The sequence below is a fragment of the Eptesicus fuscus genome, chromosome 9, assembly GCF_027574615.1.
Source record: "Eptesicus fuscus isolate TK198812 chromosome 9, DD_ASM_mEF_20220401, whole genome shotgun sequence".
Lineage (NCBI taxonomy): Eukaryota > Metazoa > Chordata > Mammalia > Chiroptera > Vespertilionidae > Eptesicus > Eptesicus fuscus.
The window spans coordinates 5414648-5437459 of record NC_072481.1 but is presented as its reverse complement, the minus strand read 5'-3'; the positions used below and the strand labels follow the sequence as shown (position 1 = coordinate 5437459).

Here is a 22812-nt window from a genome sequence, read left to right as displayed (position 1 = left end):
AAAGTTATTTCCAGTTTTCATTCATCTTCGCCTTTTTCATTCCCATTCCCTCACAAGTGTACAGGGTTTCCCGGAGGCTCCATGACGTGATCCGGAAGAGATTAAATGTGGAGGCAGGTGTGAGAGTCCAGCCTACGTCAGCTGCAGTAAGCCAACATTCATTAGATTTGCAAAATTGTCAAAAATACCCCTGATCTCACTGAATTTCCTTTTGTTTTGGAAAACTTAATTCACAAGTTTCTCAGTTTTAATTTTTTAAATGGTAACTATGGATAGGTATAACTTACATAAGCAAAAGCTCTTTGGGTCCGCAACCATTTTTAAGCGTGTACAGGGTCCTGAGACCAACTGGCTGAGAAACTACTCATCTAGCCCAGCTCTCATGTTTTAGAGCTGAGGAGACGGCTCTGCGGGCCGGGCCGAGGCTTGCTGAGTCACAGGGTGAGACACCAGAACCGCCCCTCCGGGACGGATTAGGCGCTGGCCAAAGTCCCTCTCAATAAAACGTGGGATTCCGACCGCCTCAGTGCTAGGGCAGCTGGTTATCGGAGTCGGGTCAGATGGCTTCGCAAATGATCTGGAACGTCTTTCCTGGAAGCTGCCTGATGGACAGGGAAGGGAATGGCTCGTTTCATTTCTTTCTAGCTGTGCGAATTGGGGCCAGTTATCGAATCTCAGTTTCCTCATGTGTAAAACAGGAATGACAAACCTCACAGGGTAGCTCTAGGGTTCATGAAACAGAAACTTGTTTGGTACTTAGTACCCACATACTAGTTTCTATCTTTAAAAAATATATCTTTTTTAATTGACTTCAGAGATAGGAAGGGAGAGGGAGAGAGAAACGTCAATGTTGAGAGAGAATCATTGATCGGCTGCTTCTTGCTCGGCCTCCACTGGGGATGGAGCCTGCAACCCGGGCATGTGCCCTGACTGGGAATCGAACCCTGACCTCGTGGTTCATGGATCAACGCTCAACCGCTGAGCCACACTGGCAGGGCTAGTTTCTCTCTTTTTCATGGAAAGGACTCAGAGAGGAGAGACGTAACTGTGGTGGAAATTAGGATTGAACCCAACAATGGCTCCTAGGCTTCCTTGTGAAACCTGGAGAGGTGGCCGAGGACCTCTGCAGCTTCCTGCCACGCCGGAGTGGTTACTATCACCCCAGCTAAGACTGGAGAGAAAATGGCCATGAATTGAATTGTTTGCTATAGAAAATACTATTTGTCAATGACGTAGCCATGAATTTTGCTATATCTTTCTAATCCAAACACAGTCATCCCACGTGTCTTATCCTCTTCCCCCTGGCCATTACCTTCTGTGCTGCACTCCTTCAGAGTGCCCTAAATGGGGGACACTAGCACATCCTATTAAAAATTGTACACCACCCCCCCCCCCCCCCCCCCGCCTGTGCATTCCAATACAACGTCTGGGAACACTCGCTTCAGTATGAGCTTGGGTCCATGGAGGTTGACCAGTGTGACTTGTAGTATTTCTTGTAGGGCAGGTCTGCTAGCACTTTCTCTCTCAATGTTTTTTGTTGTTGTTATTGTTGTAAATCAGGGAATGTCTTTCTCTTGCCCTTATTTCTGAAGTATGGTTTTGCTGGATACAAAACCCCTTGGTTGACAGTTTTTTCTTTCAGCACCTTGAGCATCTCCTGTCAGTGGCGATGGCTTTCACTGTTTCTGTTGAGTAGTCAACCGCTAATCACAGTGTCATTGTCCGATACGTGATGCATTGTTCTTCTCTTGCTGCTTTGGAAACTTTCCCTTTGGTTTCCAGCAGTTTCTGATGGATGTGTCTAGGTGTGGATCTCTGTGGTTAGCCTATTGGGATTCACAGTTAGACCTATAATGTCCTGCAACGCATTTAGACGTTTTTAGCCATTAATTCTTCAAATAATTTTTTTCTGGCCTTTCTCTCCTCGCTCCCCTCTTGAACTCCCACTTCACATGCTGGCACTCAGTTCAGACTCTTTACTGTCATGTGTGTTTTTAGCTTGGCTTCCCGAGAGGTGCCCGGTGTCTCCTGAACTCAGTTGCCTCCGCGTTGTGCCTGCGTGCGCGCTGGGAACTGCACTCTCAGCTCCCCCACTTGTCCAGTTTCCTGGCTGTCTTCCGGCTGCGCTTTCTGGAACCTCCCTGCACACGTACCGTTTCCCGTCGGCCCGGAGAGCTCCTCTAGGCCTCCTGTGCACTCTCGTTCCCAGTCTCCCTGTAAAATGTCTGGCTAGTCTGCTGCTTGCGAGCAAGCTGGGGGTTTTCTTTTTTAATATATGTTTATTGATTTCAGAGAGGAAGGGAGAAAGAGATAGAAACATCAATGATGAGGGAGAATCATGGATCGGCTGCCTCCTGCACACCCCCTACTGGGAATCGAGCCCATAACCGGGGCATGTGCCCTTGACCGGAATAGAACCCGGGACCCTTCAGTCTGCAGGCCGATGCTCTACCCACTGGGCCACACCAGCTAGGGCGATGCTTCTTTTTTTGCAGCGAGCCTTCCCTGTCCCCTCCCTACTGCTGGAGCCAGCACTCCCTCCAGGGCACGGTCCGTTTGTCTGCAATGAGGCCTTCGTCAGTGCTCCGGGAGTGGGTGGTCAGGGTCTGGGACTTCTCGGAAGGCACTGACCAGGGGGCACACGGACACAGGTTCTGAGCTGGGGGCTGCCTCCTCTGGCATCGATCCCTCTTCCACAAGCCGATCCGGCACAGCCCAGTAGCAAGCGAGAGGCCCGGAAGCAGACAGTGCCGGAGAAGCTTCCGGAAGGACACGTGGACAGAACCACCCAAGCCCCGCCATTCTAGGGGCTAAGCCTGCAGGCTCCGTGAGTGCAGGAATTCCGCCTCCGGTCCGTCCTGCCTCCTTCCTCCCGTCAAAAAGAGCTAACGCTTGTAAACCTCAGATTGCTGTATCATTCTGAGGTGTCATTATTAATATGACCTAAGGTGACAAGGAAACGCAGCTCAGGCAAGCTGACACTCCCAGCCGGTGAGCGGTGGCACTGAACTTGAACCCAGGTCTACACGGGCCAGCCCAGCACTCTCCTAGTCGGGGCAGCAGGCCCTAGTCACGCACTCAGACCTGTGTTCCCAGTGAGGCCGCGGACAGCCGTCCATTGCTGATGTTTAGTTGGCTTTAAACGGAAAGCCAAACCGAAATGAACTCCCAATGACTAGCTTTGGGGGAGCAGCCCTCGTGGAAATTTGACAGACACACCTTGACACGATAGCTCCCTTCCAGAGCCCCGGGCCCCCCACCCCTTTCCACTTTGTGGCCAGGGCTTCCTCCCGCTGTGGGCTGGGTTACAAGGGAAGCCTACCAGCGGATTTGTTGCAGAACAAGTTGATTGCTCTGGCCTGAGATTTGTCCAGGGAGAAGTTATGCTGAGTCAAAGTGACTAAACATCTGGACACACCCGAGTTCCTATGAAATAGGCTTCTTCTAAGGCAGACGTGTAAGTATCTCATCAAACAGCCAAGGATTTTTGTTCTCCTATTACTAATGTTACATGCCACACACAGCCTTCTTTTTCTTTGTGAAGGAGCTAACAACCGGCAACAAGTACTGCTTCCCAGGATTGTTGGGAAACCACAGCAACCTGGTTCAGGGGAGCAGGGCTGGGACTAAGGCAAGCCCCGCCCCCACCCAGAGATGGACGCGGGAAAGCCAGGGCTTGCTGGAGTGAGAGCTGCGGGCTGACCTTTAGTTTTCAGAAAATCCTCAAATGTTTGGCTGAGACGAATGCTTAAGAAGTCAGCTCACAGGACTGTTCACCTTAACAACCTTTGGCCTCCCCTTCACTCCCCAAGTCCCAACTCAAAGAAGGGGCAGGAATTCCACAAGAACAGCCCTCCTCTGCAAACACCCCAGGGCTGAATCCTTTGTTTGATTTACCTAAGAGGGTGTGGAACATACTAGTTGGGGCAGATTTGAAAATCCCGACTCTGCCACTCACTTGGGGTGTAATTCCTACAACCGAACTCAAATGACTTGTTCCCATGCGAGGTAGAGAGAGCAATTTAGTAAAAACCCAGAGACCATAGATTCTAAAGCCAGGTAAGCGTGTGTTGTGCTCAGGAAAGCTACAAATTTAGGATTGTGCAGAGACAAAGGAGTTCCTGAGGGAAAGTGGGGAAACCTCTGCCCAAGCTAAAGTGGCATGACAAGGAAATCAGAAAAGGAATGCACGGAATGTGCTCCGTTCCCTGCGACCTCCTGACACTCTATAGCATCAGTTTTGGGACATGGTGACTCACACAGAATGACCCTAACTAAGTGAGGGACCAAACCTTTGTGACCCTGGATGGGGTCTAGCTATAGAGGACAAACAGCTTCATTAGAAACTAATTCAGTTTAGGCCCTGGCCAGGTAGCGAGGTTGGGTGGAGCATCTTCCCAATATGCCAAGGTTGCAGGTTCGATCCCCAGTCAGGGTACTAGAGAACCAACCAATGAATGCATACCTAAGTGGAACGATGGCTCTCTCTCTCTCTTCTCTCTCCTTTCCTCTCTCTCTAAAAATCAATTAAAAAGAAAGAGAACTGCCCTAACCGGTTTGGCTCAGTGGATAGAGCCTCGGCCTGCAGAATGAAGGGTCCCAGGTCCGATTCCAGTCAAGGGCATGTACCTCTCTCATCGATGTTTCTAACTCTCTATCCCTCTTCCTTCCTCTCTGTAAAAAAATCAATAAAATGCTCTAACCGGTTTGGCTCAGTGGATAGAGCGTCAGCCTGCGGACTCAAGGGTCCCAGGTTCGATTCCGGTCAAGGGCATGTGCCTTGGTTGCGGGCACATACCCAATAGGGGGTGTGCAGGAGGCAGCTGATGGATGTTTCTCTCTCATCGATGTTTCTAACTCTCTATCCCTCTCCCTTCCTCTCTGTAAAAAAATCAATAAAATATATTTTTTAAAAATCAATAAAATATATTAAAAAAAAAACACACAGAACTAATTCAGTTTAAATGAAAAGCCCTCTAGTTCTGAGGTCCAGTGTTAGGAAATCCAGTCATCCACCCTATGAGCCACATTCTCCAATCACATTTTTTTCCTTTTATCCTCACCTGAGGATATTTTCCCACTGATTTTTAGAAAGAGTGGAAGAGAGAGGGGAAGACAGAAATATCGACATGAGAGAAACACATCGACTGGTTGCTTCCTGCATGAGCCCAGACCAGGGCCTGGGCCAGGGAGGAGCCTGCAACCCAGGCATATGCCCTTGACCGGAATCGAACCCGGGACCTTTGGGTCCGCAGGCCGATGCTCTATCCAATTGGCTAGGACTCCACTCACATCTTTAACAGTGAAAAAGGTGATATTTTGACCTCCCATCTGCCTTATTTTCTCGGTTGCCTCTGACTCCGGGGAACAGTGGTGTTCACTGGCTCCTCAAACTTCCTAGACCTCCGCGCCCTCCAGACCTGTGGTCAGTGCTCCTATTTAACCCGTCGGGTGCACTGGGCAGTGTCACTTCCTCCATCTCAAACACTTAGCTGGGTGGCCAAGTGTCACTCTCTCTTCACGGGCCACTCATCTTCGCTGGACTGGTCTCCCTCCCTGACCCCTCCCAGTCGCAGTGCTCCAGACACAACCCCTGGTCCTCACCAGCTACCCTCCCTCGCCGGGTCTACGCACCTGCCGCCTTCATGCCGACAACTCCCAAATGTCTGCAGCCCCAACCTCTGCCCCCTGAATCCTAGTACATCCATTTGCCTCACCGGCTACACATGTGGGTGGAGATGTTGATCTCAAAGTGAACCCGACCCAAATCAAGTTCTTAATTCCGTCCCACCCCTTCGGTGTCCTCCCTGTCTTCTCCACCTCAGGAGGCGCCACACGGTCCCTCTGCTCAGGCACACATCCTTCGAGTCACCTTTCTCCTTTCTCTCCGGCTCCACACGCAGCCCTCCGTCAACTGTTCGCTCTAACATGAAACCGCATCCTGACTCCGCCCGCTTCTCGCTGCCTCTGCGGCCTGCTCCCACTAAGTCCACGCTGCAGTCCTCTTTCATGGAACCTCGGGGTAACAATGTCCTAGTTTGTGTCCCTTCTCCCACTTGTCCCCAGCCTCCTCCAGTCCCCTCCCCCACAGCTGTTTTCCACTCTCCAGTCAGCATGGTTTTTTAAAAAACATACATGCAGTCATACACCGCACGACATTTAGGCCATTGACAGACGCATATGACAGTGGTCGGCCATGCAGCCTGGGTGTGTAGGGGCCGTACCATCGAGGTCGGGTAAGTGCACGCTATGATGTTCGCACGATGAAATCGCCTAACGTCACGTTTCTCGGACCGCATCCCGATCGTTAAGCGACCCGTGACTGTAAGACCTTGTGGCTCATTTTCTCAAAACCCCTCATTGGCTTCTTACTTCCCTAAGGAAATGCGTTACCTGGGCCCCACGCCACCTGAGCCCTGGCCCCTTTCTGCCGTCAGGACTCCAGTGCTCTCCCCAAGCCGGCCTCCTGGCCGCTGGGAACCTGCAGAGAGCACTGCTGCCCAAGGGCTTGGTTCCTCTGCTTGGAAACCTCTCTGCCCGGGATTTGCATGGCTTACCCGTTCCTTCCTTCTGGAGTCAGTGCAATGTCTTCTCCTGAGAAAGGCCTTCCCTGACCACACGATCTAAAAGGACCCTCCTTCCCAACCCCTCATCGCTCACTCAGCTTTATTTTGCTCTGTGACACGTACCACTTGCCAACGTGGGTCGTGGACGGCCCCCCGCTGGCACAGGAGGGGGCACCAGGCATCCGGGCAGCACCGGGACCGTGGGCTCTCGGACGTGTCGCGGCCTTTGCCTGAACGCTCCTCTCCCTCCCTTCTTGTTTCTCCCCAAACTCCCAGGACAGTGGTCCCCCTGCTCATGCTCTGCTCACAAGAGGAACTTGTTAAATAAACTAAGGCGACATGCTGAAGTTTTCAATCCCTCCCCCCAAATACCACGATCACTACAGAATCTCTGGTACGTGTATAGAGAGGCTTCGGGCTGAGGGAGTGGGGAGCCACATCTTCCACCTAAATCAGCCACTGCCGTGCCTGGGAGGGAGGTCCTTTCAAAGAAACAGCACCTCGCTGGCTTTCCTGGTTGGAGAGGAGCCGCTCTTCTGAATGACCAGAAAGGACACGAAGGTCAGAGCATCGTGACTTTTGTCCAGGAAAGTAGTGTCTTCGAGAGTCAGGAGAAGTCTGTGTGTAAATACCCCTCAGAGCGTGAACAATAAATGCACACGAGAGCCCTCTGGTGCACTGGGTGTACCTTTATTATGGCCTCGTTCACTAAGAGTTCCGTGATGCAAGGTTACCATACACAGTTAGGTAATGTCTGCATTGCACATCTAAGGCTATACAGCAAAAGAACCAGAATCAGTACAAATACAAGAACTCTATTTACATTCTGTATACCCAAGCTCCAAACATCAGATAGTATTTACATAATAAAACATGGACATGAACTCGGAAATTAATAATGTACAGACATTGTTGCTGATGCGCTCAACTCCTTCACTGGGGAGAGATCAGTTTGCAAAGTCCTGGTTCAAAAAGGCCACTTATGTTCATGGGTTTTGTTTAATGCACAAGGATGTGAGAAATGAAATCTCAATGGACAAACACTTGAGAGCCACAGAGTCTAAGACGGTGCCTTCCACGCGAGAAGGCCGATGGAGCCCTCAGGCGAACGGATGCCAGAACACGCAGCGTGAAAGTAACTCGAAGACACGAAAGGACACACGACAGCCAGGTTCGGCGAGACCAACCTCAGCTCGGACTTCCATCTGAGCACAGCTATTTGGCTGTGGGTGTTTAACATGAAATTTGTATCAACTCTAATTTCTCCCTTTAAATGATTTAGCAGCTTTCCCAAGATTTTATGGGGCTCGAATATGAATTTCATAAATGGCCTTTTGAACAACAAAAGCAGATCATCTCTCAGCTGATAATTCAATTCTAAGGAAACACAAATCAATGCATTCCTATCTCACACAGTAAGGGTTTGGCCACATGTGGCTGAGTCATCCAGGGTGGGCGGCTGCAGTCCACCGAGTCAGAGTCCAGTTTAGAGTGCAGTCAGCACACTTTCTGAGAGCAGCAGCAGGATTAGAATTCTCTCTAAGGAGCAGGTTAACAATCACATTTTAAAAAAGGACCCAGAAGGAAAGATGAAGGACCCCGGCCAAACAAACCAACAAGCCCGGACACTGCCCAGGAGAACCGAGTGGCACGCAGCACCAGGGATGCTGGCACCGGCAGGTGCCACACGCGAGGTCAGCCTTTCTTTTCCAGTCCAATGTGCAATTAATTACAGCTGTATAAATATACAAATACCTTACAGAATTTAATTTAATTAAATAATTAGAGAACAAGCAGCAGGCAACAAAGTCTTTGCTTTGAAATATGTGCCAGGAGAAGCCATTTTACTTTTAGATCCCAAAAGGCCTTTCGCAATGATTTAATTTATTCTTTCATCTTAAAAGAGCTGGAAAATATCCAGCAAAACTATGAGTGTCTGTGTAAGTTCCACAGAGCTGAAGGGAAAAGAGATACATAAAACAGTGGTTTCCTAGTTGGGAAGGTCATCTTCCCTTGCCATCGGTTAACAGTGAGCGGGAATTTAGGACCCGACCAGCTGCCAGAGCAGCCCTTCCCGTGCCCTGGCCGTGTGCAGGGGCTGGCCGGCCCCGCACAGCCCGGCCTGAGAGCTGGCTGACCCCCAGGCCGGCACAGGAGGGGGCGTGAGCACTGGCTTGGTGCGGGCTGAGAGGCCGCATTTTGCTTTGGCAGGAGAGAGGAGGGTGGGGAACGGGGGGAGCAGAGGGTTACTTTTAACTAGCATTCATGTTTCCTTCATTGGTGTGTTTTCTTTCTTGCTTTTTTTGCTTGTTTAAAGGAGTGATTTGGAAAAAAAGAAATTAAAAACCCTCAAAAGGTCGTTTCCTTGAAAGGTCAAGTTCATTCCTCAACTATCCTGGCCCATGGCTTCAGCTAAAGCCTCATAAAGAGGTCCTGTCAGAAACCCTCTCTCAGGACTTCAAAGTGGGGATGAACCTGTCTGGAAAGGGAACATCAACCCTGAAACGTCCAACTCCAGTTTGAAGATGGCCCTAGAGAAAGAGGGGGTACCAGAAGGGGCTGCCTGTACCCGTCAGCCGCAGCAGAGGCCCCTCGGACGGGGAGAGCACACGAGACCCCCGCGTCCTCACGAGGCCTTCCTGCGTGGGCACGTGACGAACAGTCCAGTGCCGCCTGTTCTAAGAGCTGACACTCCAAAGCAAAGACTTTCCAAGCCAGTTGTGTCTGAGTTAGAAGGAGAAACCCGAGTCATTTAGTGTATCACACGATTCCTCTCCCTCAGCCTTCCCCACCTATTGCCGCACAGACATGGATCCTTCCATCAAACTTCGTAACAGCAGCAGCATCCATGATTTGATTCTAAAAGCAACCTTCAAATGTCATTTCCCTGAAATTAGATTTAATTCCGGCCCAGGAAGCTGTCTCTAAGCCCGGACAGATCCTAGATTGGGGTTTACACCAGAAGGGCATATTGTGTCCATTAGATAACGCAGAAACCTCTAACTACTTTAAAAATGTCGCTTAGAAAAACTAGTAACATTAGTGTTAGTGACCTATGTTTAAGGAGAAGAAAGTTTAAAAAATCTAGAGTTTTACTGACCACTTTTCAGGTAAGGTCACGCCTGTGGTTCTGTCCTTTCTTTTATTATGCTCGCCCTGACTCACTTCCGCCTCTTTGCAAGGCAATTAGAACAAGTGCAGCTTCGAGCCCTGTTCTGAGCCCAACCGGGGAGGGTGGAAGCAAGGGACTGAGCCTGCCCAGCAACTACCCTGCAGAGTGCGTGCCCCTGCCCTTGGCTGCGAAGGCAAAGCCACCCAGTTCCCCAGCACCTGAGAGTCAGCAACCCCCAGGCTGAGACCCGCAATCTCCACAAAGCGGGAACCAGCAGATACTGTCCTGAATGCCCAAGAGATGGTCAAGCAAAGCGGTCTGAGCAAGGAGGTAAAGAACGGTATCCACAACCCAAGCCAACCAATGGCAAAGCTACTCAAGGAAGCGGGGCCTTCTTCCTCCAGGTCACTCTGAAACCCTTGCAGGCAGCTGAGAGAAAGCGAATGTTCCATGCTGGCGTCTGGAAGAGCTGACCCTGTTCTGTCAGGAGACTATCAGCTTCCTCCTTCCTCCTCTGGCAACGCTTCCACACCCGATGGAGAAGCAAGGTGAGGCCAGCCGGGGGCGCAACGAAGCCCTGGGGTCAGGGCTCAGGTGGGGTCTTTTCTCTGCCCCCAGATGTCCTTTCGTTTTGTTTTTAGCGGTGGGAGTGGCTGGATTTAATCCTGGGGTCCAGAATGCAAAGTCTGCCATGCGGCTTATTTATGAGTATAGGGACAGGCATCACTGAAAGTCTTTTCAATCTGACAGAGATTACTGAAAATAACCACTGGGTTCAGAGACTTCCAGGTTTATACGTGAAAGCTACATTTCTTTGATCAATGGGAGCTACAATCACAAGGTCATTACTCAGCATTACAAAGACCATCAAGTTCCTCATCAGAAAGCGAAGCACTCCCCCTGGTGGGACATCTGTGTATGACATCACAGATTCCAAACTCGCCATCACCACCAATGCCAAGAACAAACAGAGGCGGCTCCCTCCCAGATGAGAAGCACAGTTCACAGGAACCCTACTGACCGTCCCATCCACCCATGGCCCGCCTCCCACCCTACGCTCCTTGGAAACCCAACATCCTTGGCTCTTCCCTTCTGACAGGTCAGCAGCAGCCACTGCCTCAGGCCTGTTAAAAGTCCTCTCCTCTCTTCTCTTCCACTAACTGAAAACTGCATAACCATGTTCTAAGTAAGCCCGATTTCAGAGAATATACCTGTCCCTTCGCTGAGCTCACCACAACCTTCTCCCTGAATGGAAACACAGGGATTAGTGAGGGAAGAAAGCAACAGAGGGAAAAAGGTAAGCTTTTCCCTCTCAGCTTCCAAAAAGGCCAGATGTCTCCTCCCTTTGTCTCTAAGCTACCCAAGAAAAATTAAAGTGAGAGCACAAACAGAGAAAAGAAAAAATGTATTATGTTGTCTTGAAAAAAGACAGATATCCAAAGACAGCAGTACAGACATCAGAGGTGGTCACATGGGGAGCTCCCATACAAAAGGAAGCCAAGATATACCAAAAATAATCTGGAGAGTCACTGGATTTCCCTCTCTCTGTGTTTTTTGTTTTTGTTTTGTTTTGTTGTATGTGTTTTTCCCCTTTTGTTAGGCCACATGCTACTAACAAGATTCTCAGCACAGGAAAAAAGAAAAAGGGTACAGAGCAATGGAGATGGGGAACAGGAGCTAGAAAAAGTGCTGGACAAGAGGGAAAAGTAGTTAAGCCACAGGATTACATACAAGAGCAACCGTCAAGAATCACAAAGAGAAACGAGAGGTAACACTTCCTTTATCTCTGGGAAGGCGCTGAGGGTGCGCAGCAGTCACTCAGTACTTCGGCTGGCTCGAGCCTCTGCGGGAGAGTTTTGACCTATGGGCGACACAGAGAGGCCTGTTAGGAAGCTGGATCCAGATGTTTCTCCTCTCAGGCCTCTTCTCCCATGGGCCCCTCCTTGGACTTCTTCCTAAACTGCGCTGCAGACCCAGGTCGCAGGCTCTCTGAGCAAACAGGCTGGGCTGTGGGCTTCCCGCTAGGGGACCCTGCAACACAGCCCCTCCTAGGACGGGAGGCTGGTCACGTGCTGCATACTGACTGGCAGACGGGAAGGGCCTCCCAATCTTCCCTTCGCTCAGCCCCACAGACCCTGGCTGCAGACCCTCGAGAAGAAAAAGTCAAAGCAGATCGGTTAAATGCAAACATGCCCAGCGTCTCCTTAGCCTCTCGGACACCAGGGGATAGCTTCTGAGAAGCTGAGGCCTCGTCAGCACCCACAACCGCACTTACACCCCTGTCCTTCCCCTATTTTAAATCTGTTTGCAACAAGACTTCCTTCCCTATTTACGCTGATGTTCCGGGGACCAAAGCCAAGGAAGGGAACGCAGGGACAGCTTCTCACCGTATTGTGCCAGCAAGGAGTGGATTAAAGGCATATAACCAGTCACTCATGTCTTTGTCGTTGAGAGCCTGCAAAAGGACCCCGCGGTGCTTTGTGCATACAGCGAAGATGTTAGGGCTCTGAAAGAGATGCAGGGAGACGAGAAGGTTACGTGGGCTGTGAGCAATGGGGACACCGGCCATATTCACAGGGCATCCGGCACGTCGCACGGCACTTCAGAGCCAGATATACAGGAGAGATGCTCTGTCACACAACAGAATCCAGAACTCCAAGGGAAGGGCATGCATGGCGATGAGAAGTCGAGAGAGGGCAGGACTGACCTTCACCATGGCCTGCTGGTCTTCGCTGTATTCCACCTGCGCTGTGGACAGGTTAATGATGCCACGTTCCACCGGATCTTTGTCACTGTTATAGATGAAGACGTAAGGGCGACGGACCACAACAAAATGCTTAGCCCAGTTGCTGGAAAATGGCTCCTTGAAATGCAGGTATCCTTTCTTGGAAACCACCGAGCTAAAAAGGACAATACAAGATAGGTTTGTCTCTCACAAAGGAAAGTGATTATGAGCTGAGGACCATCAAAATATGTCTCACCTAGGCCAGTCCCTCGTGGGAACAAAACAGGACAACGGTCTATTTGGCCTAGGACCTTATCTGCCAAAGTGACACAGCAAGAGGAGACAGAGCACCACACAGCATGCTGAGCAGGGGGTGCGCGATGGCCCAGCTGGGGCGGAAACCCAGCCGGGGCTTTCACCCGGATCCATGCGCATCACACTGCAATAGAGACCTCACGCTGTTTTAATACCCAGCATCTCTGGGTAGAGTACTCACCCTGGTCTAATTTCTTCAATATCTGGAACAAGGTTGAGAAATTCATTTTTCCCTGCTCGGGCCAAATACGGTGTTTCCACAGTTGGGACAATCTGAAACTGCTCAAATTCTGGGCAGGGACTAGAGGCCCGGGAATTGGCTTCTGGGGTCCTTTAAAAGAGAGGTTAGAGAGGTTAGGGATAACAAGAGCTTCAGTGAGGAACGCAGATGTGTACAATCATCCCACCAGCAGGAACGAGGCCTCTCTGCACACCAGGGGCGCTGCAGACATCAGGTTCAGAGAGCTGGCCTGGAGGACAAGCTGGCGTCAGAACGGTCATTCCAAATGCCACTGGGCTCCTCCTCCAGAGGCTGCAAAGGAGGCTGGTCACCGATGAGTGCACGTCACTCAGACCACCTCCTATTGTGAAGCCCTGATCAGAAGTGTCTGGAACATGATTCCATCCCTCTGTTTCAATTTAGTCCCAAGTTCACACCTAGCACAGCGGCTCTCACAGTGAGGACCCTGACCAGCAGCGTCAGCTGCTCCTGGAAACCCGTTAGAAATTCAAATTCTCAGGCTCCAGATCAGACCTAGAGAACCAGGAACTTTCTCTGGGTGGGGTTCAGCCACGTGGGCTTTAACAAGCCTCCCTGGATGCACTAACGTCTGAGAAGCACAGCCTGAGGGACTGGCAGAGAAAGCAGATCAACGGGTGGAGGGGGGTCTCTGAATGACCAGGAGGTGCACAGCTGCATGCTGCCCTGGACCAGTCCAGGCTGTACGGGAGAAAGAATTCCTCTGCTCTGCAGTGTTAGTCATCTTCGGACAGCAGCCTAGCCTAATTAATTGTATTTCATCAATTACAAAAAGCCCATTTGTAAATGTCTTCCCATTCCTCACACTGGGATGCGTCTTACAGTCAATAGTGTGTCACATTTTAGTTGGCAGTGCTTTGTCTTTCTTAGCGGCACATTAAATAATGTCTGACAGTCAATGCAGCCTAGAATTAATTAGATTGCCTCTTTGTTATTTTCTCCAGCCACGTTCAATTGTGCGAGTGCTGGTACATTCAGATAGACAGCTGGATGATAATGAGGTGGGCTCTGACAGGGGAGCGTAATGAATGGAGACAGGGCAAAGGAGTTTGAGGTGCACTGTATCGATGAATTCACATTAAAGTTGTCTCTATTAGTCTTACCTATTCATTTTTTTGTATCATCAAAATATTTTTCTCCAAATTTATTTAAAAATATTTTTCCCAAGATGGGGCTTCCTATGTGGGCTATAACTGAGGAGAGAAGCAGGGTGGGAGCGGAAGGACAAGTGAGCAGAACGGGAATAAGAGGAGCCAATGATTTGGTGCAGGAAGTTAAGAAGACGTGATATTAAAAGATGTCAGTAGCATCTTTCCAGACTTGTGACATCTAGAGAAGGCTCCCCATATTTCCGATGCTGCCTAGGGGGGTGGTGCTGCCCTCAGCTGAGAACCACTGAGCTAGAGGAAGACCGGCATTTCCCCTGGTTCTTAGGTTAGCTTCTCGCGGAAAAACCTGGGCACCTACTTCTGATCCAGAGAGTTGCTCCTAGAGTCTACCAGAGAGGGGCAGGTGGAGGAGGGAGTGAGGGTTGAGCTGCTGAAACTGGACACAGAGGGATCCCGTCCAATTGGAGAGATATCCGACAACTGGAAGCAAACAGAAGAGAGCGAGTGAGATTCAGATGGAAGAAATTGTCTCTGCAATAAGCAGCTTTGACAACCAGTGACCTCACTTTAAAAAATACCCTGCTTCAGGTCATTTAAGAAAACAAGCCTTACAAATACATATTTTATGGCCCTAGTGTCCTGGCAGGAATCATGACATTTACAAAAGAGGCAAGGCTGGCTTCTTATACTGCCACTGCCCTCCTGCGTTAATTAAATGACCTTATGCATATGAGCCGAGCACTTAGCACAGCAGGCCAAGTTCTAAGAATATGGCAGAGGACCTGTCCTACTGGAACTTACACTCTAAGTGAAGAAGGCAGACAATAAGCCAGTCAACATACACATCAGGCTCTGGCTGGGTGGCTCAGGTGGTTGGAGCGTCACACATACACCGAAGGGTGAGGGTTCAATTCCCAGTCAGGGAACATACCTAAGTTTCAGGTTCGATCCCAGGTCAGGGCATGTATGGGAAGCGACCAATCGATTTTTTGTTTTTCTCTTTCTCTCTCCCTTCCTCTCTCTCCCAAATTAGTAAGAACATATTCTCTGGTGAGAATTGAAAGAAATGTCAGGGAGTGATAAGTGCTATAGCAAAAAGTGAATCAGGGAAAGAGAAGTTTCAGGGAGCTGCTGGCTTTACAATGCGTGGTTTACAATATTTGAACTAAAAAGGAAACATCAGTGAGCCAATCTTAGAGACATCTGGAAGAAGACTATTCTGGGCAAAGGAATGGCAAGGGTGCAAAGACCCCGCTCGGCAGGAATGAGCCAAGAAGGTCAAGATGACTAGAATAGAGCGAATGACCCAGAAGTTCTTTAAAGTGTTCACCTCACTCTGTGTGGAAGGCAACAAAATCTCATGCCACCAAGAACCTCAGGACTTCGTTTTTAAAAAATATATTTTATTGATTTTTACAGAGAGGAAGGGAGAGGGATAGAGAGTTAGAAACACCGATGAGAGAGAAACATCCATCAGCTGCCTCTTGCACACTCCCTACTGGGGATGTGCCCGCAACCAAGGTACATGCCTTTGACTGGAATCGAACCCGGGACCCTTCAGTCTGCAGGCCGATGCTCTATCCACGGAGCCAAACCGGTTAGGGCAAACCTCAGGACTTCTGTGCCCTGTCACACATTGACAAACCACCCCCTACAGAATATTCTCCAAGGGATTCAGGGGAAAGCCAAAATAGTTCCCATCTGATAATCCCTCGAAGAGACACGGCGACATACTTTCACCTTCAGAAGTCGGTATTGTGGAAAAATCAGATACAGAGCAGCTATGTCATGCATCCTCAAATACCATGCTATGCCCACGTCAAGCCACCTAAAAGCAGTGTGCGCTGGGGACAGGAAATGTGAGCGGCTCACCTTACAGTCACTGATGCTGCCGTGCACCTGGCTGAATTCTCGGTTGAAAGTGTGGGTGAGAAGTTGCAGACACTAGGAAAAAGAAAGGGAGCATTAAGTTTCTTTATTTTTTTAAAAAATAATTCTTTATTGTTGAAAGTATTTATGTCCCCCCTTTTCCCTCATTGACTCCCTCCAGCCCGTCCCCGCCCCCTCCACCCCAGGCCTTCAGCACCCTATTGTCTGTGTCCATGGGTAATGCATATGTGCATACAAGGTCTTTGGCTAATTACCTCCCACCCACCTACACTCTCCCATCTTCCCTCTGAGATTCCGCACTCTGTTCCATACTTTGATGTCTCTGGATCCACTCTGTTCATCAATTTATTTTGTTACTTAGATTCCACATGAGTGCGATCATGTGATACTTGTTTTTCTGACTGACTGACTTATTTTACTTAGCATGATACTCTCCAGGTCCCTCCATGCTGTCTCAAAGGGTAAGAGATTCTGCCTTTTTACTGCTGCATAGTATTCCATGGTATAAATGTACCATAGCTTTTTATATCCACTCATCTACTGATGGGCACTTGAGCTGTTTCCAGGTCTTAGCTATTGTAAATTGTGCTTCTATGAATATAGGGGTGGCAGCGTAAATTTCAATGATTAAACAAAGCCCTGTACACAAGGCAGGAAGGGAAAATCACATGCTTAAGACCCACAGTGGAGCTCAGATGCTGCCTAACAGCTCTAGAAATTAACAAAGCAAATAGCAAGGAGCCTGTATATGCTTAATAAAAAAGATAAAATGAGTGGATAAAAAAGCCATTCTCAAATCTATAAAAGTGAATACTGCAACATCATAGTTTAGAAGTGCTTAAGAATGCAATAGCATCCCTTTCATTCTTAATTTGCTTTATCATTTCTCAGTTGGATTACTGCAATAGTTTTTTTCTGCCTCTAGTCTCTCTCTTCATCACAAATCCATCCTCTTTATTGCTGTCAGAGAAGTCTTTCTAAAACAAATACCTGTTTAAAATATTGCCACGTCACTCCCAAGACATGCTAAACCAAGGGTGGGGAACGCATAGCCCGCAGGCCATATAAGACCCTCGAAATCATTTGATCTGGCCCTGCCAAGGCTTTAGGAGTGATTTAAATGTTTGACCAAATATAGCAAGGCTAAATTTTTTAAAAAATATATTTTTTATTGATTTCAGAGAGAAAGGGAGAGGGAGAGATAGAAACATTAATGATGAGAATCATTGATTGGCTGCCTCCTGCACAATCCCCACCGGGGACCAAGCCCGCAACCCGGGCATGTGCCCTTGACCGGAATCAAACCCAGGACCCTTCAGTCCACAGGCTGATGCACTATCCACTGACCCAAACAGGCTAGGGCGCAAGGCTAATTTTTAAGTTGATAATTTTGCATGGACTAAGAATGATGCTATAAATATCCAAATGCTCTTGGCAGAAAAAAGGTTCCCCATCCTGCTCTAAACTCTCTAGCATGGTATGCACGATGCCCTGGCCCATCTCCCTAACTCCATCTCCTGCCTCCACAGAATTCCCTCACACTGATCATGCAGGACGGCTGGCTCCCTCCCTTGCACCCTCTTGAGCCAGTTCATGATGCTCTCCTGCGGAGGCCTCGCCTCTGGCTCCCACAGAACCTAGACATACGCCTCTATTATATGCTTGTCACCATGTGCATGTAAGCTAATTAAGAGTAGAACTGAGTCCAATTTGTTTCTATATTCACAGTGTTGGTGCAGGCCTTGAAACAGAGGCCCTCAAAGAAGGAAGAAGATGGAACGGAAACTGACTGATCAGTTCAGTCTCATGGCAAATGCCCAGCCAAGCAAGGGAAGGGAGTCACACCTTGGTGGCCAGCTCCTTCTCGCGGTCCACCAGGCTTTCAATGTCTGTGGAGTCGTAGCCACTGCTCTCGCTGGGCGTGATGGCACTTTCAAAGGTGGTGGTTGAGATCTGAGAGGAGATGCTGGTGGAGGTGCTGAGCGTGCCGCTGCTCAGGCTGGGGGACAACGAGTCGCTCAGGGATTTGGGGGTGCTGTCACCAAGTCTCTCACGCAGAAGCAGGAAGTGGCGGGTTTTCTCCACCTAAGAAGAGCAACACTGTTGCCTCAGCAAACAAAGCTCATTACGATTTTAGTAAGTACAGTGTTATGCCTCATGGTGATGGAAACCTGGAAAGCCAGGATCACACCGAGGTGGTGACTGAGTCTCCGGCACAAGCTTTCATCTGAGCACCTTCTCCTCCCTCCAACTTCCCCAACCCCACCCCGTACCTCATGGATGAGCTCCAGCTTCTCCAGCTCCCACTGGTGCTCCAGGATGAGGCTGTCCCCACGGGGCCGCCAGCCAGCTAAGTTCTCTTCTCCCCGCACATAGGCCACTGACGTATCCAAGACTTTTCTCCTCCTCCTCTGCATGCCTAAGAGGAAATAACTCTTTTTGAGAAAAATCCGATTCCAATGTTACCTCAAAATGAATAAATAATTCATATACATGATGAACTAAGAAAGACTTGGTCTCTAGATACATGGGATTTTGTTAATAATAATTCAATCCCTTTGAATTCAAAGAACTCTCTAAATTTCTTTTAAAAGTGAGATTTATATTATTTGATAATTATGAAGACTGCAATGCAACTTGAGAAAAAGGTATTATGTTAAGTGAAAATATAGAGGTGATTACATAGTCTGTACACGATGGTCCCCAATATATAAAAATACACCTGCCTATACACACACCCACATTCAGTAGTTCAGGTAGAATGGCAGATGACAGATGGCTTTACCCCATCATCTCCCATTAATTTTGTAAAATGTTAAACTGTTTTTACATATAAAAGACAAAAATTCATGTTAATTAAATAATCCTCAAGGAACTCTCTGGACACTATAATTAGCTGCTATTGGGACTCAGAATCATATTCAAAGTCTTCTTTTTTAAAATCTAAATCTTACCTGTGAGCCCTGACCTCTTTCCACATCTTCTCTAAAATGATTCAAACTCATATTAACCAAATGTTTTTTTAAAAAAATCATGACTTTTATGCCCGGGTTGCAGGCTCGATCCCCAGTAAGGGGGTAATGCAGGAAGCAGTCAATAGATGTTTTGCTCTCATACAGATGTCTCTCTCTCTCTCTAAAAATCAGTAAAAATATTTTTAAAAGATTGCCTAATATTAAAAACAAAAACCTTTTGTCCATGTTCCAGTTTACAAACATAAAAACCCAAAGTGCTGCTTAAGACCACCGAGCTGAAGGAACAGAGCCCAAAGAGACATCAAAAGGGACACAAACAAGTTCAACTACATTTGTCTTCTCGAGCACAGGAAGTTCAAATTCTAGTTTGACAGCACCTGGGAAGTAATACTACCAAGTTAATCTTGGGGCTAAGCTGGATAGCAAAAGGGTAATGAAGTTTTCCATACCAAATTCATTCTAATACACTTGACTATTTTATTTTATTATTATTATTTTAAAAATATATATTTTATTGATTTTTTTACAGAGAGGAAGGGAGAGGGACAGAGAGCTAGAAACATCAATGAGAGAGAAACATCGATCAGCTGCCTCCTGCACACCCCCTACTGGGGATGTGCCCGCAACCAAGGTACATGCCCTTGACCGGAATTGAACCTGGGACCCTTCAGTCCATAGGCTGACGCTCTATCCACTGAGCCAAACCGGTTAGGGCCACTTGACTATTTTATAATATTCCATAGCCCAGGAACATTTTGTTCGGTAAAGTTTTTATAATTGTATTGCACGACACAAACCAAAGTGTTGTAACTCAGAAAAATATAGCACCAAAAACCTGGCTTGTAAAATATGCTTGGTTTCTAATAAAGTTTATATCTCTCCTATATGGGTAAGGTAGATTTTTGACATGATACACTCCAAACAGATGCAAAGACAACTATCACCTCCCCATCCATTAGCTCTTACCTGGACTACCTGTGTCTGCCATTTTGCATAAACTGAGTTCATAAATTCCAGTGACTCGATTGCTATTTAAATTAAAACAAACAATTACTTAATATCTTATATCACAGAAACAGGAAAATCTGAATTCTCTCTACTTAAAACACTGTCTCTTCTGTAGGGACTGCAACCCACCCTCAAACATAAGTATCTTATTTCTTTTCCTATTCCAAACTTAATTTTTTCATACAAGGAATCTGTTTTCATCTCAATCTTTTGAACATTTTTATTTTAATAGGATGAATAAAGTTGAATGATAAAGTTTACAATACAAATATAAAAATTAAAAAATGTGTCTTTTCTTACTGTAAGAGAGAAAAGTTGGGGGAAGTCTGACTAGAAAATGATAACCATCAAATTCTGGGGAGTGTGACTAGGGAGAGGTACTGAACCTTCTATTATATCAGTAATATATCTTATGCTGGGTGGTGATGCATAAGATATATTTTTGTATATCTTAAATATGAATAAATCTTTAAAAGAAGAAAAATTCCAATGGTACTCTGTTAGAATAATGATGACACTAAAAAAAATTTAGTCCCTGCAAACTGTTTTGAAAATGTTCACAATGTAATATTCCTTCCTTCCCTCATTAACTCATCCAGTCATTAGTATTTTATTAAATGCCAACATTCAAGTCACTGCATCCCAGGTGTCGGCCATAATGGCTTACAGGATGTGAACTACCCTGAAACAGCAAGCCAGGGCTGCCTAGGGCTCTGCTGATTCTTCACTGGGCAAACCAACTGGAAGCTAAACTTGTCTCAAAAACTTACGAGTCTGGTGACTTTGAGTAGCCGCTGCCAAAGAGGCTGCGCAGAGAGCGTGGGGGCGAGATCTTGGCGTCCCGAGAATAGAAGACCATGCACACGTCCTTGGTGATGACAGCTGGCTGGATGCAATGATCCAGCTGAAAGCAGACAGGAGGGGGCTCCATTAGATACAAACAGAGCATCTGCGACAGAGTCTGTGCCACCACATTTAGAATGCTGGTCCCGGATGTGGGGCTGGAGGATTTCAGCTCTACTAACTATTTCAACAGCAACACAGCCGATAAGATGTGGTGGTGTTCCTTGCAGATGCATTTATTTTCAAAGTTTTATTCTGTAATAATGGCTAACATGTGTTGTTCTAAATCCTTATATATAGCATCTTAACAACTTTCGGAGGTAAATGCTACTGTTTCAGCTTAAGAAAGGAGAGAATCAAGGTACAGAGAGGTGAAGTCACTTGACCAGAGACATGCAGGCAGCAAGTGGCAGCACAGGGATTTGAACTCAGACAGGCTGCTTCCAGAGTCTGTGCTGTTAGCCACCACTAGGCTCTGTCCATGACGATAAAAGCAGGAGGCGAAGTTTTCTTAGAATCATACATTCTTTGAAGAATGATGATTAGGGTACTAATGCTGAAGCTGTAAGAAAATTCATGTGACTTTTTGATTAAATAGAGATTAGGAACAGTAACTAATATATAATCAGAACAGTTAGCAAAGTATAATAAAATAACTAACTTGCCCTGGCCGGTATAACTGTTTGTCAGAGCAGCGTCCTGTAAGGTGGGTTCGATTCCCGGTCAGGACAAGTTTGGGAGGCAATCGATTGCTCTTGCTCTCGCTCTCTCTCTCTCTCTCTCTCTCTCTCTTTCTCTCTCTCTCTCGATTTCTCTCAAATTAATTTTTTTAAAAGCCTATCTTTTAAAAAAATAATTAACTTCAGATATGGAGGGAGAAAGGACCTCAATGGAATCTTTCCTCCCCGTTTCCTGCTCTAGCCCGTCCACTGTTCGGGGCTGCCTGTTCATAGCAACTCAAGATTCGGGTCTCCTCACCTCTAGATAGGCCGACAAGGTCATGTAGATCTTTTCCCCGTAGGGTGTCACTCGGTTGAGAAGAAGGGAGTTATGGAGGGAGCTGTCCCACACGGCCTCAAAACGGTAGAAGGTCCTAAGGTCAGAAAGGCAAGACAAAGTCATCCGACAGAAGCTGGAGTCACCTCAGCCCAGGCACTGTCCCTGTCAGTGTATCACAGAACCCATGCCAAGCGGCTCTCAGTGTACTGAGATCTAACAGCAGAGTGGGACCTTCACTCCGGGAGGAAAGGGCAGGACTCCTCCTTTTGTCCCCGCCCACCACCAAGGGGCAGCTAGCTATGCTATTTTTTATTTTTTATTTTGATGAGCCTGCTTCTCCTCTGCCTAAAACAGAAACAGTGAGATCAACCAAAGGGATTAAGATGAAAGGGTAAGGGAGTATGGACAGAAAGTGAAAGAAGAAAGAAAGACTAAGTATGATCCTCTGTTAATCGAGAGCAGGAAGCAAATACACGGTAATTTGTGGGCTGCAGTCTTCATATCACAACCCTCTGCTGCTGGCCTCACAGATGTCACAACATATCTGGGAGAATCACTGGAGGAAACAGTATAGAAAGCCTTGCTTCAAATAAAAGAACAAGAGGTTCTTTTTAGCTGATGTGTCAGTAAAATGATTTTTAACACCCGAGGTAGCCAACAACTTTGTCAGTTTAAAAAAAAAAAACTCACTTGAAAGTCAATCTTACATTTAATAACTAGAAGTTTGATTTAATGACTTTTAAAAAAATTAAATTTATTGGAGTGACATTGGTCAGTATGAATAATATGTTTCAGTTACAAGATTTGTATATTGCACCGTGTGGGAGGAGTAGGGGGTTCTAATATATGGTGACAGGAGAAGATTTAACTCTGGGTGGGTGCCATGACTTTTTTACAGTTGTTCTAATAGCTTTCTTTTTCCTACAGGTAAAACACCATAGACCCTAACTGACATTAACCCTCCAGTCCAGCATGTCTCCTCTGAAGCACTGGACTGAGTAACGTAGTTAC

At 47.5% G+C, this 22812-nt stretch overlaps 1 protein-coding gene across 2 annotated transcripts in view; it reads right to left on the bottom strand.

The window, feature by feature from the left end:
• Nucleotides 1–7240: 7240 nt before the first annotated feature.
• KIF1B (kinesin family member 1B) overlaps nt 7241–22812 on the bottom strand; it is a 140130-nt gene continuing 124558 nt past the window's right edge. For both annotated transcript variants that reach the window (XM_054721227.1, XM_054721225.1), the window contains 11 exons: nt 21781–21895; nt 20730–20863; nt 19918–19979; nt 18250–18395; nt 17822–18061; nt 15959–16030; nt 14445–14566; nt 12900–13049; nt 12386–12578; nt 12066–12184; nt 7241–11539 (listed from right to left, as the gene is read on the bottom strand). In XM_054721227.1, coding sequence (XP_054577202.1) covers nt 11497–11539; nt 12066–12184; nt 12386–12578; nt 12900–13049; nt 14445–14566; nt 15959–16030; nt 17822–18061; nt 18250–18395; nt 19918–19979; nt 20730–20863; nt 21781–21895 — 1396 coding nt within the window. In that variant the 3' untranslated portion in view covers nt 7241–11496. The remainder of the gene's footprint in view (nt 11540–12065; nt 12185–12385; nt 12579–12899; nt 13050–14444; nt 14567–15958; nt 16031–17821; nt 18062–18249; nt 18396–19917; nt 19980–20729; nt 20864–21780; nt 21896–22812) is intronic.